Source organism: Merops nubicus, unplaced genomic scaffold (genome assembly GCF_000691845.1).
Source record: "Merops nubicus isolate BGI_N331 unplaced genomic scaffold, ASM69184v1 scaffold15998, whole genome shotgun sequence".
Lineage (NCBI taxonomy): Eukaryota > Metazoa > Chordata > Aves > Coraciiformes > Meropidae > Merops > Merops nubicus.
In genome coordinates this window covers 18,581-35,201 of record NW_008627881.1, presented here as the reverse complement: position 1 = coordinate 35,201, position 16,621 = coordinate 18,581, and the positions used below count along the sequence as shown (strand labels likewise).

Genomic DNA, 16,621 nt, shown 5'->3' with positions numbered 1-16,621 from the left:
CATATTCATTGGCCTCAATCAGTTTGTAGTGGGCATCACTGGAACAACAGTCAAGAGATACGAGGTGCCCGTCATGAACTCCTTACCTCTCTAATGTCTCTCTGATATTTACTGTTCATTTCCTCTGTTTTAATGAGCTCCTTTCTGGCAGTCTCTGCTTCTTGCTCTACCTCTCCTACCCGGGAAGACAGTGCAGCCAAACGCTCCTTCATTTGTGCCATTTCATAGTTTTGCTTTTCCAGTAGTTCCTGAAGTTCAACAACTTGACTGGCTTCATCATTTGAGTCTATAGAACCATTGGACAAGCGCTGTTAACAGAAAAGTGACATTATTTATTAATTAACTTTTCATGTGGACACTATCTAAAGAAGTTAGAAAATAAAGATTATCTTTAAAAATACAAAAGCAACCAGGGAGAGAAAAACACAATTTTTATGGTAGATAAGACAGGCGTTGCTATAAGAAAATGCAAAAAATTAGTATGCATTCATTCATTCATATCAAGGCATTCCAGAACGAATATCACACAGAGAAGTAAATGTTTGCATTAAGAGTAGAATACCACACAAAAATAGCTGACACTGTGACTATTCAAGTACAAATTGCAACAATAATACTCCTAAAAAGCACCAAATTGCATGCATACGTCATAGCTAAACTCATACAGCACTTAATCAAAATCTACTTCGTTTGTAAACGAGGCCATGCTGCAGACAGGAAGCAACGCTCATAAATCACAAATTCACTGTACCAGAAAGTGCTCAGAGTCTGGACAACACACTAGCTAAGTCTATATTAGAAACAAGTTCTGCTGAAGTGTTTTGTGTGCTGCTGAAAAGCCCTGGTATGATTTAGCTATAAAGCAAAATAATCAATGCCAGAACCCACAGAATATAGCCTCAGGAATAGGGTTTATATTGCAAATAAATTATTTCAGGAAAGAAGTGTGTTCTCTAGCAGGACTTGTTGGCATTGTCTTATTATAATATAGTCACACTAACCTGTTCCAGCATAGGCTTATGCCACGGTTTCATAAAATTTTAATGTTATCACGTCAAAAAAAAAAAAAAGGCAAAAAGAACAAGCGAAACCACAATGACTTGATTTTGACCTATAGCATGAAAAAAATAAAACCAAAGTAGTCCATCCTGTCATTAACTTTCTTGACTAGGTGCAATTTTATTAGTTAGATTTATACTATGCAGTATCAGAAGAAAGCATTTCGCTGTAATTGTAAATTGAAATAGGTTTTGGATCTCAAAGACTGTCATACATGAATTTTGGCCCTAAAAGGTGCTTGTTGTCCGTCAGGTAGCAGGCTGTATAGCAATGCATATATGAAATATATCTAGCAAGATCTGAGAGGAAACCAGGCTTACTTTCATTATCACTTCTGTATTATTGTCAAAATATATTTATACAGAAGTCTTCCAGCATATTCAAAGAACACTACTTTGTTTAATGGCTTTAACAACATTCTTTCCCCAATCAGCCATAAAATGAACCCAGATCAAGACCACCTGCCCCTCTGCAGATCACTGAATAAAATTATTTCTCTCAAAATTCATTACATCAAATAACTCAGTTCCAAAATTGCTTTCTTTATACTAGTTAATTCTATTATCTTGACATTTTATGTTAGCTGTTGAACCATCATTGATCTTCTTTCAAGACACCATGGTAAAATGACAACAGTAATTTAAAAAATTATTTACACTCAGTTGTTTGGAAAGTGTTCAGTTAGTCTACTTGAATCAAAATCCCATTAATATGCAGCAATCAAATATGTAAACAAATTAGTACTTGAACAGGATAAAACGTTCTTGCCATCATGTTTTATCCCATTGGGTAAGCTTGAGGTAACTTTTTCACCTGTGATAATCATACTGTTTCATAGTTTTAATCTCATGCAGCAATTTTAGAAGTTGTCACAGAGGAACAAATTCTATCTTGTATTGAATGTGACCTACAACTCTCTAAATAGTGGTCCAAGAATTGTTGCAAGGCTGTAATAAGCCAAACAGCAAAACTGAAAAGCAATAAATGGCTCATGATCACGTACTGTACACACTGGCAGATAAATATTCATTTATAAATCATTTTTCCTTAAGATATTAATAAAAAACCCACATAAATTAAATGTGAAAGATGTATTTTTCCTACTAATTTACTTAATATCTGGGATGTCTGGAAAGGCAAATAAAAATGTATTTAGAATTAATTTCTCACCGCTAGACAAATGCAGTGATTGCCAATTAGCATGTATATATTTTGATTTATGCACATAAACTTTCCTCATAATTCTGTGATGAACTCTTGATTAAAGCAGTACAAGCTGCTTTAATTCTAATCATTGTTCACTTTTGCTTTACATTATTCCTGTATTCATATATAGAGCTGGTGGGTATTTAAAGTTTCAAACTTACCAAAATGTCAACATTCTTATTTTTCTTAGTATGATTGGGATAAAACAAAAAGTTTTATTTAAAAATCCAGTTAAAAATTAAAACCTCAGCTTAAAATCTGGTATTTTTAGAATTTTGAAGCACACTTTAAAAGTTTACATAGGGACTTTAATTGACATATTGTCACTTTTATGCCTTGATAGATATTATTTTATGATGTATCCATTACATGGGTACATCACATGGAGTAATCACTCCAAAAGACCACATTTAGAAAGCTATTATACATTAATTCAAGGAGTAACTGACATAACAGCCCTCAAGTTCTCAGGAGGGTTTTTACCAACAGTTTTATGGTCACACTTTTGCCTTTCTCCCAAACAAACAAACAAAAAACTTTAAGAAGAATGTGAAGATAGGCTATGCTGGTAGAAGCTGGTAAAACACATCCAGTAGATGGTGTTGATTCAAATACATTTGCTGAATTAGTGAAAGGAGCAGGAACCTCCTATAATCCAGAGGAATTCTCTATGGAATAAGTTTGGGTTCAGAACTGCAGCATCTTCTCTATCACTGGTTTTGTGCAGAATGTCTGTTGCCCCCTCCCCCCTTTTTTTTTTTTAATCTTTTGTGCTGAAATATTTCTTTGTACTCAAAGTGTTTCATACTGATGATGCTGTGTATTAATTGCAATCCATGTGTAAATAAACAATTAGTTGAATACCTATAATAATGAAACCAGAGTTTGAATATATCTCTTCTAATTATTTCCTGAGACACTAAGACAAATCTCAAAAGGGCATGCACATGAAAAGTTTCAAAGTAGACACCCTTAACAGTCATATCCCTACACTACCTAAAATCCCCAATACGTGCAAGAAATAGTGCCAAACTAGTACAGAGGTGAGGAAAAGTAATATACTGAAAGTAAGCTGAAAGAATTGGTTTATCCAATAAGAGATATCCACCTGCCTCTATCACATTTACTTATTCAGACAACAATGCTGCAGAAATAGTGTCACCATATATTTTTGACTTCATCTTTTTTGCTGTCTACAGACACAAGAGGTACACACGGCTGTAACATGTGCACACCTCTTACACACACCATAAGGGTCTCTGCCCTCTCCCCCTGTCCCCTTCCATGGGTTTCTCAGCCAAATGAGAAATCTGGTTGGCATCAGCCTAAGAAACCTAATGCAAACCCAAACATCTTTGCTTTGGCTAGTTCAGAGCAAATAAAGGTAAATGAGCAACTACATCTGAAGCCAGCAATGTAGCACTTGCCTTCCTCATTACTGGGAAGAATGAGGAAAAGAGTAACAGCAAGAGCAACAGCCTACTGTGGGTTTTTGGAGGTTTTTTTGCTGTGTTATGTCACCACATAGCAGATAAATAACTGAGAAATCACAGCCCATACTAAGGGCTTCAGAGGTAGCAAAATGATCTAGGAGGATAAAAAGAAATTAAATTGAATAATTGTCAAGTAAATCTGAGGACAGTGATGATATTAACTACAACAGAGGCAGCATACCACAGAGGAAATCAAAGTTCAAAAATGTCATGTAGGACTGAGCCATAAAGGGTAATATGGATTAAACAAGAAATGTCTATGGGAGAAAAAAAACCCAACAACTTTGAATTGCTTATTGTCTGTGGAAATAAAGGAGAGAAATAAATGTGCATGTTCCCTACCACTGAACAGTATCAAGAGGAAACCAGCATCCCTGGTATCAGAATTTCTTTTTTTCAAGATCCAACAAGCACAGCAGTAAGGCAATCTGCTGCTTGCAAGGAGTGTCAGCAGGGAGAAGGACAACAAATTGGAGAATTACGTACAACAATAAATCCCCTCCTAGATGGTTGCTTTTCTCTCCTATTCTCTCTGCCATGAAATAACAAAAGAAAAACCAGCCACGACCTGGTTTACTAGTGAAAAACAAGAACAATGGTAAATGGAACACCAGAAGAAAGAGTACAACCTCTGTTAATCCATTTCATATTGACCTTTCAATTAAGCCTTAGCAATAATACTGAAGGAAAACTGAGTGGAGATATACTTAAGTTGAGGAAAAAAAGAGTAAGAACACCAGACAACAGCAGTTAGCAAAGAAATCGTAAAATTGTCCCAGGCTATTTATTGCAAAGTACTTCTCCATTATATTTTGTAGAAAAAACCTCAGTCAACTAACTATGTGGCAAAACATACACAAGAAGCTTCATAAATGCAAACCCCAAGAGCTGTAAAAGGCACCTCAAAGGATATTTTCTTTCCAGTTGTAAAACATCTGACAAAGATATGTTTGGTCTAAATACTATCAATCAGTAATTAGTTCCATTTTTTTTGGTGCTAGAATTTAACCTCAGAGTGGTAAGAAGGAAAAAGAGAATATCTCAGGGGGTTACTTCTGTACAGTCATCATTGGAGATAGGATTCATTTACTTGGTAGAACTCCTCCTCAATGACTGCTAGTTTGTGGTAGTACGGGTACAGGTGACACACATGATGCCCATGTACATAAGCATTTCCATACCTGAGGACCAAGTTAAGCTCTGTGTAATCACAAGGTACCTTTGAATAATTGAAAGTAATCTTAAAAGTCACAAGTCTAGTCTTTTAGAATTCCTGGAACAAAGTAGTATTTTTATGGTGTAAGCACTAGGTTGTTTTTTTGTGGGATTTTTTTTTTTTTTTTTTTTTTGTGGGGAGGGGAGGGAGGGAGCGTTTTGGTGCTTTTTAAACCCTGAAATGTGTGCACTGTATTTACTCTTTACTAAGACGCTCTACATTCTAAAGGAGTACTGGTAAGTTCATTGCCCTACTAATCCCTAGTGTCAAATTTGAAGTCCTCATCACGTTCTCAAGTCAGTATAATGTCATTGTGGTTTTTGAGAGCTTACGCTAAACAAATTTCTCTCAGGTTTTCCTAATGTTCAAAGCAACTCTCTGTTTTAGGATGGCTACCTTTGCCAAATGGCATAACCCAGAGAACTTTTAATGCTCTGTTACACTACAGTTATGCCAGAATTATCTTTAAAAACATGAAAACTTTTGTTAAAAATATTCTTTTGATTCTACATATTTTTCTTGACAAGCAACACAAAATCTAACATTAAAATGGATTTTCAAAGGTCTGCATATAGTTAAGTGTTACTTGCTAACTATCAGAACATTCATTTGCCCATATAAATATTGTGAATATATGCTAATAAAAAACACAAGTTTACACAAGTTCTCTCTGAATCTTATAATACACCAAATCAGGGCACTATATTTTTTCTTTTTTTGCCTGTATAAAGTTGGACAGTAAAGGAATGCTCTAAAACATACTAAGTTAAAGCAATTAACAGAAGCTAAGGTTCAGCAAGGAATTGTTTTCAGAAAACTCACAATATTTAGAAAAGGCTACAAAAAGAACACAATGTCGTTGCTGCAGAAGCTCTTGGAGACTGGAACATACTGTTGCCTGCCTCCAGATATGACCTATCTGCCATGAGCCTGTGACCCTAACACTCATGGTGACTGCATTTCACGATATCCCTCTTTCACACCCTGTAATTCTGGGATGGCACCTTAACCTAAATAAACATCACTGACTTGCTTCATTCTGTGAGACTTCTCCCTTCATCTTCTACTAATGCAGGTGTCAGCTCTATAAAAAATATAAGCATTTGGTCAGTTGCACTGACTTCTGGTCAGTGAACTGCTGATATGGCAGCTGAGATATGAAAGCATTCCTGTACTTCATACGCATTACACAGAATTTTGATGGTATAAATCACTTCAGAAATATTTTGGAAATACAACACGGTCAGTAGTAGCATCAACTTTAAAACCTAAGCTATGTTTAGACTCTCTTTGAAGCAAAACATTTGCCATGAATAATACAGATATAGAAAATTCAGCATGAGGAAGAGTAGGAAAGAAATGCCATATAAAGTTTAAAAGATTTAAAAACAGGTGGGTTTTCTTTTCAAGCTTTTAAAACAGTTAGGCAGGCAAATTGGAAAATTTCATCCCAAATCCCAGAGAGAAAAGATTATTTTTAAGTCTGCAGTGGTAGAGATGTTCCTTCCACTTAGAAAAGCTGACCATGACGGCCAAATTATCAGGGGCGAGACAGAAATATTGACAAATAAACTTGTCTGAATTCTGTAGTATAGAAATACTAAAAAGGAAGTAAAATAATCAACAAAGGAAGCTAAATTATATACAACACATGATTTCATGAAAGAAAGTAAAATTCAGTGCTGCAAAGAGTAAGGTTTGCTGATGCTGTTCAAGATGTAAGAATAAATGAGTAACAGGTTACCAAAAGATGTTTTTTACTATAGTGTAGAATTCTTTCACCCCTATTCCATTCAAATACCTCATGCAAAATGTTTTAAAGAAAAAAAAGAAATATTAACACAAATTCATAGCTATGCAATAGCTCAATCACAAGTGACAACTAAACAAGCAAAAGCAATAGGATCATCTTCCATACATTCAGCACACAAGACAGAATGTGAAAAGCTATGCCAAAGATAATAGCATTACACCTAAGCTGACACAGTTGTTCCTAAGTGGTTAGTTGCCTCTTTATGTTTGAAGGCTACGCTATTTTGCTAGGTTGTTCCACATTGGTGTGTGTCAGGCAGCAATCTCAATCATTAGAGGTCTCCTCTTCAGTTACTTTGAATTTTCTCCTACCTCTAACCAATTATCAAAGCCAATGGTCTCTCAAGTGAAATATTTCTTCCCTGCCCCAATACTGATGTAAATATAGCTACTTTCTCCAGTACTTTTCTCTCCAAACATGCTCACTCTCTTGCTCTTTCTACCAAGCCATCAAAAGACTCCAGCTTTTATTACTGCTTTAAAGATCTGGAATAACTCTGTTTCCTGATCAGCTTTCAGCTCCTATTTTTTTCTGATGCCTGTAATGATCTATCACACTTGACTCACTTTGCAAAATGGGCAGGGGGAAAAAAAAAAGGCTTACTGATGGTGGGCATTTTTCTTCTCACTTCGGGTTTCTTACAAAGAACCCTGCCTGTTTCTTTTTTATAGTATTAGAAGTTCCTGAGATCTTACACATGAAAGTGAAATCAGTTCCTGTTTTTTTTTCATTATAAGAACTAGTTAGTTGCCCAAACCAAACTATATATGCAAACCCCACCTCCATTTGCCCTGACTCTTTTTTTCTTATCAGTCTCACCACCCTACCATTAAAAATGACTGGTGTGGTGACTCCTTGCAGTAAATCATCTAGCAAAGGTCAGTCAGTCAATACTGTCAGCTAGCACAGTGCTTGAAGTGTAAAATCCCCCTGCAAAGGTAATAAGACTTCCAAAGCAGTGTTTTAACAGGCTTGATATATAGAAGTAGATAGAGACTTCTATTAGGTAAATAAGAAAAGAAGTTTGTATGACTGGAGAACAAATTAATTTATATGAAACAAATAACTGATTTCTTGAAAAGATGAAGTTCTGAGAAGTCTGTTGATTTGTCATATAAATAATGCATTGTAATGGTTTAAAACCTGCTGCCCCTGGTGGGTGGAGATCTGAAACCCTAAACCAGGTACAAGCCTGAATGAAAGGGACATATACCTGTCCTATTCCCACTCCCCTTTTCCTGTCTTCGGGACTTCCTGCCAAGGTCTATAAAAGGGGAGAGCAAGGAACGCCTCTTCCTCTTGCTCTTGCTCCTTTGACCTTCTACCTGGGCACACGCTGCTCGGCTGCTCCCTGTGCTACACGTGGCCGTGGCCATTTTGGAGACCTGGGCCTGATCTACAGACTCCTTCCCGCCTCCATCCACGTCCAAGGATTGTGCATCCAGCTTCAATCCACCTCAATCCACGGAGATCCAGCACTGGGGAGCCTCAGCACAACATTTGGGTTTTGTATATTTGGAAGTTTAATCTTCCTTGCCTTGTTGTTCCTATAACCCCCCTTACCCTGTTAAACCCCTACCCTTCTTCCTTTCTGTTCCCTGTTAAATAATATATTTCATTTTGTTAATTTTCAATTTGGTGCAAGGTTTTCATTACCCCTGCCTTCCTTATTTACCTCTCTACCTGGGAAACTGAGGGAGAAGGGAGGTGGGACACAATTCTGCCTTCTAACCGGGACAGAACATGCATAAATAATGCGGCTTTTCATTATAATAAATTCCCTATACTATAGGGTTGAGCACTAAGTATTCATGCAGAGATACTAAACTATATAAGCAGAACACTGCTTACAAAATATTTTGCTAGACTCTTTCAGAGAGAATATTAATTTTCATTTTCAGAGAGAATATTTCATACTCTCCCAGATCATAAGATCTTCCTTAGAGCATGAAGATTACTAATCCCAGCTGCAGCTTCTGTCCACATTTCCTTTCACTCTGAAAACTTCTCACATCCCCAGGTGTGCCAAGCCAGCAATCTGAAAGTCCCCTTCAGTACATGTTTCTTTAATTAGCTTTATCAATATTGTCATGGTTACAGGGGCTGGGACCAGTTTATCCTTATGTGGGTAGAACCAAAAACTGTGTATTCTATACTCTCTATGTCAGTGCTCATGGGCTGTTAAGAAAATCATGGGTAGCAGCTGCCCAGGACAGACCTCACACCTCAGGCTATAACAGATAAGGAAAGAGGTTCATGGTCAGGGGAGATGTTAACACCTTCCCACCCAGCAGGAGGAGTCCTCCCTGTTAATGGGCCCATCCATGCCTTGCCCCATGACTCATACAGAGCTCCCCCCAGGAGCTATTTCTGTTTAATGGACCATCAAGGACCCACTGCATGACTCATAGACTGATATCAACCCATTGTGAGATGCTCCACCCAGGGGGAGGAGCCAAGTGCTCCCACCTGGATATAAACTGGGGTTTGGGACAGCACAGGAGGGCTTACCAATTGGATTTCCAGAGGACAAGAGCTACCAGATCTTTTTCTACTGGACCACTGTTTCATCTGGACTGCTACCACCACCCTAACTATAGAGTATCAGGTTGTATTCTGACTCTGTTTGTGGTTTTCCTTTGTATTATTGCTTTTATTTTATTTTTTCTTATTAAATTGTATTTCTGACTTGGAGTCTCTCACTGGTTTGTTTTCAAACCATTACAAATATGAATCCAGAAAGAGATTACTAGAAAGCCAGAAAGATATCTGCACTGCTTGGAAACAACCCCATCATCTGGTTATCAAACATATTTTTTGTCTGAAGTGTGTTATTCATCTAATTCAGAATGTGAATGCTTTGGGGCAAGGATGTCTTTACATACACTACGTGGCCAGTTAAAAGGAAAGATTTTTTTTTTTAATCTATTAATTCAAAACAAAAGAGCACACATGATACAAATTAATGAGTAAAGACTGAAATAAAATTTTCGTCTGCAGTTTTTTGTTTTCTTCTGCAGTTTTATGCTACCCATACAAAAATTGTCAAGACCAATAATGGAACATATTCTGATGATTTCTCTGAAAGAGGCTTGTTACTTTTATTATATCACATCATTTTAATTGTATTTGACCTGCACTCTAAACATTTTAGCCCACTGTGCCTGCTTTGGCAAAACACCTTTTACTCCTACAAGATCTAATGTCTATAAATATTGCCAATGATTTAACGACTTCAGTATTTATAAACTACTAGCATTTGATTTAATTATTGGAATACGTTAGTGTTATGAGTAAGAAGAACAAATGTGATTCTTAAATAAGTTGAATGTGACGGCCTGAGGTATATTATAAAGCAAAACACTCCCAGCTGTTTAATACATATAAAAAGTATTTATCTACAGCTCTGAGTTCCTCACAAAATGAAGCATTATTTATTTAGGGGAAAAAGGTCTTTGTTGCACCAGAACTTTGTACTTATAGAATTTAAAGCGGTGCTCCAGCTTCCCTGTGACAGAATCACTGAGCTGGCCACCTAGCCCACCACCTTCTTGTCATTGGACCCTGTTTCAAATGTAGGTTATTTCTCTCAAAAACCGTTAAAGGTTTCCAGTTCTGGAAACTTCTCCTGCTCTCATCAGTCTGTTCTAGTGTTTAATTCCTTTTACTAGAATGATTGACTGATTCTATTTATATCTAAAGGTACATTTTACATATTTGAATAAAATAATTCTGTTTTCATTAGTCTCTTCTCTAGGCGTTCAGCTTACATTTTAAAAATTCTTCTCACAGGATGTGTTCTCTAGATTTCTGATTGGTTTTACTGCCATCTTCTGAATTCTCAAGACAGACCACAGCTCTCTTCAAGAGTGGGACCCAAATCTGGATACAAAACTCCAGCTGAAACCTCATTGGTGCCAAGGAAGGTCCAGGAACATTTCACATTCTGCAGGTTTTAGTTCTGCTATCATGTCACGGTGTTTGCCTTTATACTGTCGACCCATTATGTTTTTATCATCCACATTAATCCCCAGAACCATTTCTGCAGGATTTTTACAAGCCTGTTTCACATATTATGTATGTGCTGTTTCTTCATTCCAGCTTTTCCATACCTTTTATAAATTCTTTAAAAATAGCTATGAGGTTTTAGCAAAGAGCTCTTTCCATATCAAGGGACGAAGCTTATTCCCTACTTGGTGCTGAGATACTACCTCTGTCATTGGGAATTACATCACTCTAGGTTATCTTCAGTGTAGGTCCTACCTTCTGAATAATTCTGCTTACTCCTCATAAGACATTTAATCCATTTCATCTTCCCACTTTGTGATTTATAATAGAACCTTATCTGAATGGATAGCAAGCTTTTTCTACTTGGTCTTCTACCACATGACAACAATCTTTTTCTACATTGTCCCATCAACTACCTACATTTATGAAATTTTATGAAAATTCATACACTTCCAACATAAGGGATGTGACAAAATGCACCTATGGAGTGCCTTTTCTTCTTTTTCACTAAGGCAGAAATCCTCCTGTCAAAGGCATTCTTGCTTTTACATGAGGTATAGACTGATTTTGCCCATCAGCTGCTGAAGCATTATTCCAGAACTGAGAAAATCAAAGATCACTTGGCAACACCACATGCACTGTCTCACTTATCTCCAGCACGTACCTGATGAGAACACCAATCCTTCTTGTCCCAAAGCTTAATCATCATTTTGGGTTTGCTTACAATAAATAAACTCCTGTTGTATTGCCAGTACAAAAACTTAAAGCAGCAGATGAACCTTAGTAATACTTTAACAACACTCTGCACTCAAGTTTCCTCAGAGGTACATCAGGTGTAGTCAATAAACCCTGCTCATAGTGGCAGGAGGGGCTCATCTGTTGTCATTCACTGCTGGCTGTTTCAGATGATAAAGCACTGATATTTAGAAGTGCACATAAGCTATGCCCCTGCAGGAGGGCAAGCTCCATCTTCATTGTTTGTGCCATCACAGCTTCACACAAGCTCAGCTTCTTTCCTTTAACATTCCTGTATGCATCCTCCATGGTACCATCTTGATCTCTAATGCTGATCCAACCCTACCTGCTTCATAATAGATTTGCCAATGGGCACTTTATTCCCTGGGAATTCTGCCTCTGATAGACTTCACTTGTGGGGAAATCAGGCTCTTGTCCTTACAGATCAAGTGAAGGATCTGTGTGGCAGCAAATAGTGGTCATAGATCTAGGCAGGAGAATATCTGATAACAGAAATGGTTGCATCTTAATTCCTATGGCAGGTGAGCTTTGTCAATTTTTATTAAATATTTTTTCCAAGTGCTTTGAAGCTCTTCTGCTTGTGTGTTGGCCTCTTCCTAAGTTTCTGTATTTGCTAGCTTTTAAATTACTCTTGCCAAAATGATACAGTGTAGAAGCTTCATGGTCACAGAGCAGAAATTTTAACATACCTGGTGAAGGTCCCGCTCTAGAGAATGTGTGACCTTACCTGTTTGATGGCCTTGCATCCACCTGCCAATGAAAGCAGCTCACAGTGAGATCTGCAGTCTGTTCCAAACACAAAAAGCTCCTTGACCCAAAAAGCTTCTTAATGTTTTGTTGTTGTTGTTGCTTTGTTTTAAATCAGGATAATTTCATGTTGAAATCCCTAATACGTTCCTACAGCAGATTTGGAGTTTCATGAAATTATAATTAAAAGCCGTTCACTCTTTCTCTTAGATTTTTTTCCTTTTCATAGTTAATACTTCTTATTGTTTCTATTTTACCATTATTTTCTTTTGAGATATTTCATTTCAGCTTGATAATGAGTCTCTATTTATGATTACATCCTGTCACCATTAATAAGATTTCTATTTCTTAAAGATTAACTAGCTTGATTGCCCTTACTGCTCATCTGAAAAAAAAGAGTATTATGTACTGAGCCACTGCTTTATAGAAATCAATTTTTGGTATAGTAGAACAATTTTCTTTTGAACTAATTTTTTTTTCAAGTCTGTAATTCAGCTTAACAAGGCCAACTTAGATTGTTTTGATTAGGGAGCATAAAAGTTTTCTGGGTGTAATCATAGAATGTATTGGGTTAGAAGGGACCTCTAAAGGCCACTTAGGGCAACCCCTCTACAATAAGCAGGGACATCTCTAACTAACTAGGTCAGGTTGCTCAGGGCCCCATCAAGCCTTGAATGCCTCCAGGGATAGGGCCTCCACCACCTCTCTGGGTAACCTGTTATAACGTTCAACCACCCTGATATTAAAGAGCTTCTTCTTAATGTGTAACCTAAATCTACCCTTTTCTAGCTTAAAGATGTTACCCTTTGTCCTGTCACTACAAACCCTTGTGAATAGTCCCTTCCTTTGCTCTCTTGTAGGCCCCTCTCAGGTACTGGAAGGTTGCTATCAGGTCCCCCTTGACCCTCCTCTTCTCCAGGCTGAACAACCCCAACTCCCTCAGCCTGTCCTCCCAGGAGAGCTGCTCCAGCCCTATGATCATTTTCATGGCTCTCCTCTGCACACAATCCAACAGCTCCACATCTTTCTTGTGCTGGGGGCTCCAGAGCCGGACACAGGACTCCAGGTGAGGCCTCACCAGGGCACAGCACAGGGGCAGGATCACCTCTCTCCATCTGCTGGCCACGCTTCTTTTGATACAATCCCAGGATTCAATTAGCCTTCATGAGCATTGGTGGCTCATGTCTGGCTTTTCATCTACTAGTACCTCCAAGTCTTTTCCCACAGGGCTGCTCTCTAGCATGTCCTCTCCCAGCCTATATTGATAACACTGGTTGACCCGGCCCATGTGCATGACCCTGCACTTAGTCCTGTTGAACATCATGAGGGTCACCTGGCCCCACCTCTTCAGCCTGTCCAAATCCCTCTGGATGGCTTCCTATCCCTCTGGCATGTCAACTTCACCATCCAACTTGGTGTCACCAGCAAACTTGCTGAGGGTGCACTCAATGCCACTATCAATACCATTAATGAAGATAGTAAACAACATTGGCCCCAGGATGGACCCTTGAGGGACACCACTTGTCACCTTTTTCCATCTGGACATGGAGCCGCTACTCTCTGGATACAACCATCCAGCCAGTTTCTTATCCACTGAACAGTCTGCCCAACAAACGCATATTGCTTCAGCTTCAAGAGAAGGTTGCTATGGGAGACTGTGTCAAAGACCTTGGAGAATTCCAGATAGATGACATCCACAGCTCTTCTCTTGTCCACTGGTGCAGTCACTTCATTGTAGAAAGCCACCTGGTGGGTCAGACAGGACTTTCCCCTAGTAAAGCCATGCTGATTCTCTTGAATGACCTTCCTGTACTCCACGTGCCTTAGCACATATTCTAGAAGAATCTGTTCCTTGATCTTCCTAGGCACAGAAGCGAGGCTGACACGTTAGTAGTTCCCAAGGTCTTCCTTTCTACCCTTTGTAAATATGGGTGTGATGTTTCCTTTCTTCCAGTCACTAGGGACTTCACTTGACTGCCATGACTTTCCAAATATTATGAACAGTGGCCTGGCAACTGCATCAGCCAATTCCCTCAGTACTCTGGGATACATATCCTGTCCCATTGTGTGAGTTTAGGTTCCTCAGCTAGTCAATAATACTGAGGAAACATTTAATACAAAATTACAATAATGTGTCACTTTGGCTTGCATTCCTCTTTAAATACGCAGAAAATAATGTCTTTATTTCATAAAGGACAGATATTCTTAGTTCCATTTACTTCTGCTTAGAAGTAAGAAGCTCAATAGCTCAAATCAGAAGACACAGCTTGCAAAGAAAGTGGAAAATTAGAGATTTTAATCTCAGCAGTGTGGTTGTATTTAAAAGCACAAGTGAGTGGGATGTTCACTGTTTTAACAAAATTACACAGATGTGTCAAGGAGTAAGATTTGCCAGGAAGAGGGAATTAGCTGAACAGTATTTGTTTGCTGAATGTTTCTCAACCACAGACTATTCAAAGAAAAATACACACATGAAATAAACCACAAAACATGTAAAATTAATGCTTGCAGTGCAAGGGCACCCTTGTAAATTGGATTGACTATAAAATAAATAAGTAAACATGAGTGTTATGTTTTATAAGTATGATTTATGCCACTGTTTATCACATGCCACCAGACAAAAATGCACAATTAGAGATCCAAGCAGCAGCTCTACTCATTTCATCTGTCTGCCAAATGTTATGTTATGCTTGCATTTTAATTTAATAACTGTGATAAGATATGCAACTTGGTTTTTATCAGTCTGGAAAAAAATGGCTTAGAAGAAAACCAGATATTCTCTACCTTTTTTTCCTCTTTCAGCCTTAAGCAGCAAACAGTCCAAATTCTCTACACCTTCATTATTATTGTAAGAGTGCTAAGTAAGTAAAATGCACTTCATTTCTCTCCTCACCAGCATTACAAACATATACACGAATTTAAAGGGTAACAAAGAGGAAAATGACTTTTTCTAGTTTTTAGACCTCTGTTATCCCCTTATTTTTGCAGCAGTTTTTGCGTATGATTCTATATATAGCCTTTCACATACACGTGCCACTACATCTTGTTCTTGTGTATGTGATGCACAGAGGATAACTCAACAGGAAATAGTATCCTTGGTTAGGGTATATTATCCTAATTAATAGAAAAGTTTGTTATATGCTGTTGGTCTAGCTCAATATCCTATCAAATCAGGACCTGCCTATTTGCACTTCCTTTCCATTTAAACAAGCTAATTTTTTGATACTGGTTTCAGTAGGCAGATAATATTCTGAAGGGATGTCCCATAAAATATTCACACTACAAAAATCTAACACCAGATTGTTTCTCATGGTGATTGTGTGATCCATTGACAACTAACATTTTATACCTTTTCATGAACCTTTTGCCCTGGCTCCATTCCTTCAATATGCTCTGATTCAGCAGGTCCTTCACCAGCTGCTATTTTCCTTTGAATGTGTGCATTTTGTTCACGCAAAGCTACAATCTGCAAAAGAAAGAAAATAAGTGGTCAATATATATAAGAAACTGAAAAACAAGTGAACGCACAATTTATTAAATCTACTAACATTTCAATCCTATACTGGCCATTTGTAGCACTTGCAAAATTATATCTGTACGTGAAGAGAAGTTTAAAAACCAAACATAATAATGACTAAAGGCCATTAAAGATACAAAAGAATCAGTAAATGACAGGATAATCAATGTTGTCTTTTTTATCTTTAATCCTTTGTGCTAGGGTACCTATTTTTTAGCCTGAAAGATGAAGAAGCTGTTAGGCATTGATTTTGTAACACTGCAAAAACAAGATCCTTTCTTTGACATGGAACACAATGGATGCCAAACTGGCATTATAGGAAAACAGTCCCAAAGACTATGAATCAAAACCAAGTGATGTAAATCAAAGTGCTAGCTTTATGTCAGTTTGCCCATCTGCTGGCAACTGAAACAGAGGTTTGAAGTGTTTTTTGTTAAGAAAAACTAGCACATAAAAGTTCTCTATTATTGTATTCATTGACTATTTCAGTGCATATACAAGCAGGATGTATTGTATTAAAAATACTGTTTTATTTATTCGTAGCACTAGAAGAAAAAACACGTTCAGGTACCGGAGAATAAGTTTCTTTCTTACCAACTTTTCAGCTTACTCTCAGACAATACAAAAGATGGAAAGATTCAGGTCCTAAAACATTTTTACATGGTATACTATGATAAATTGGAAGATCTAGCTAATATAAAACATTTGTTTTGAGAAATTGCACAGTTAGAGCTATCTGTACCATTCTGCTTTCATGAGCACATATAAATGATTCACTGAATGGATAACATTGTGTATTAAACACA

General features: G+C 37.6%; 1 protein-coding gene across 1 annotated transcript in view; it reads right to left on the bottom strand.

Moving 5' to 3' along the window:
• Positions 1-15,764, bottom strand: part of PPFIA2 (protein tyrosine phosphatase, receptor type, f polypeptide (PTPRF), interacting protein (liprin), alpha 2) — a gene marked incomplete at its 5' end in the record, with an annotated part of 70,878 nt that extends 55,114 nt beyond the window's left edge. Inside the window, 2 exon segments of the mRNA XM_008946498.1 lie at positions 87-308; positions 15,648-15,764. Of these exon segments, the coding sequence (XP_008944746.1) occupies positions 87-308; positions 15,648-15,764 (339 nt within the window).
• Between the last annotated feature and the right edge of the window lie 857 nt (positions 15,765-16,621).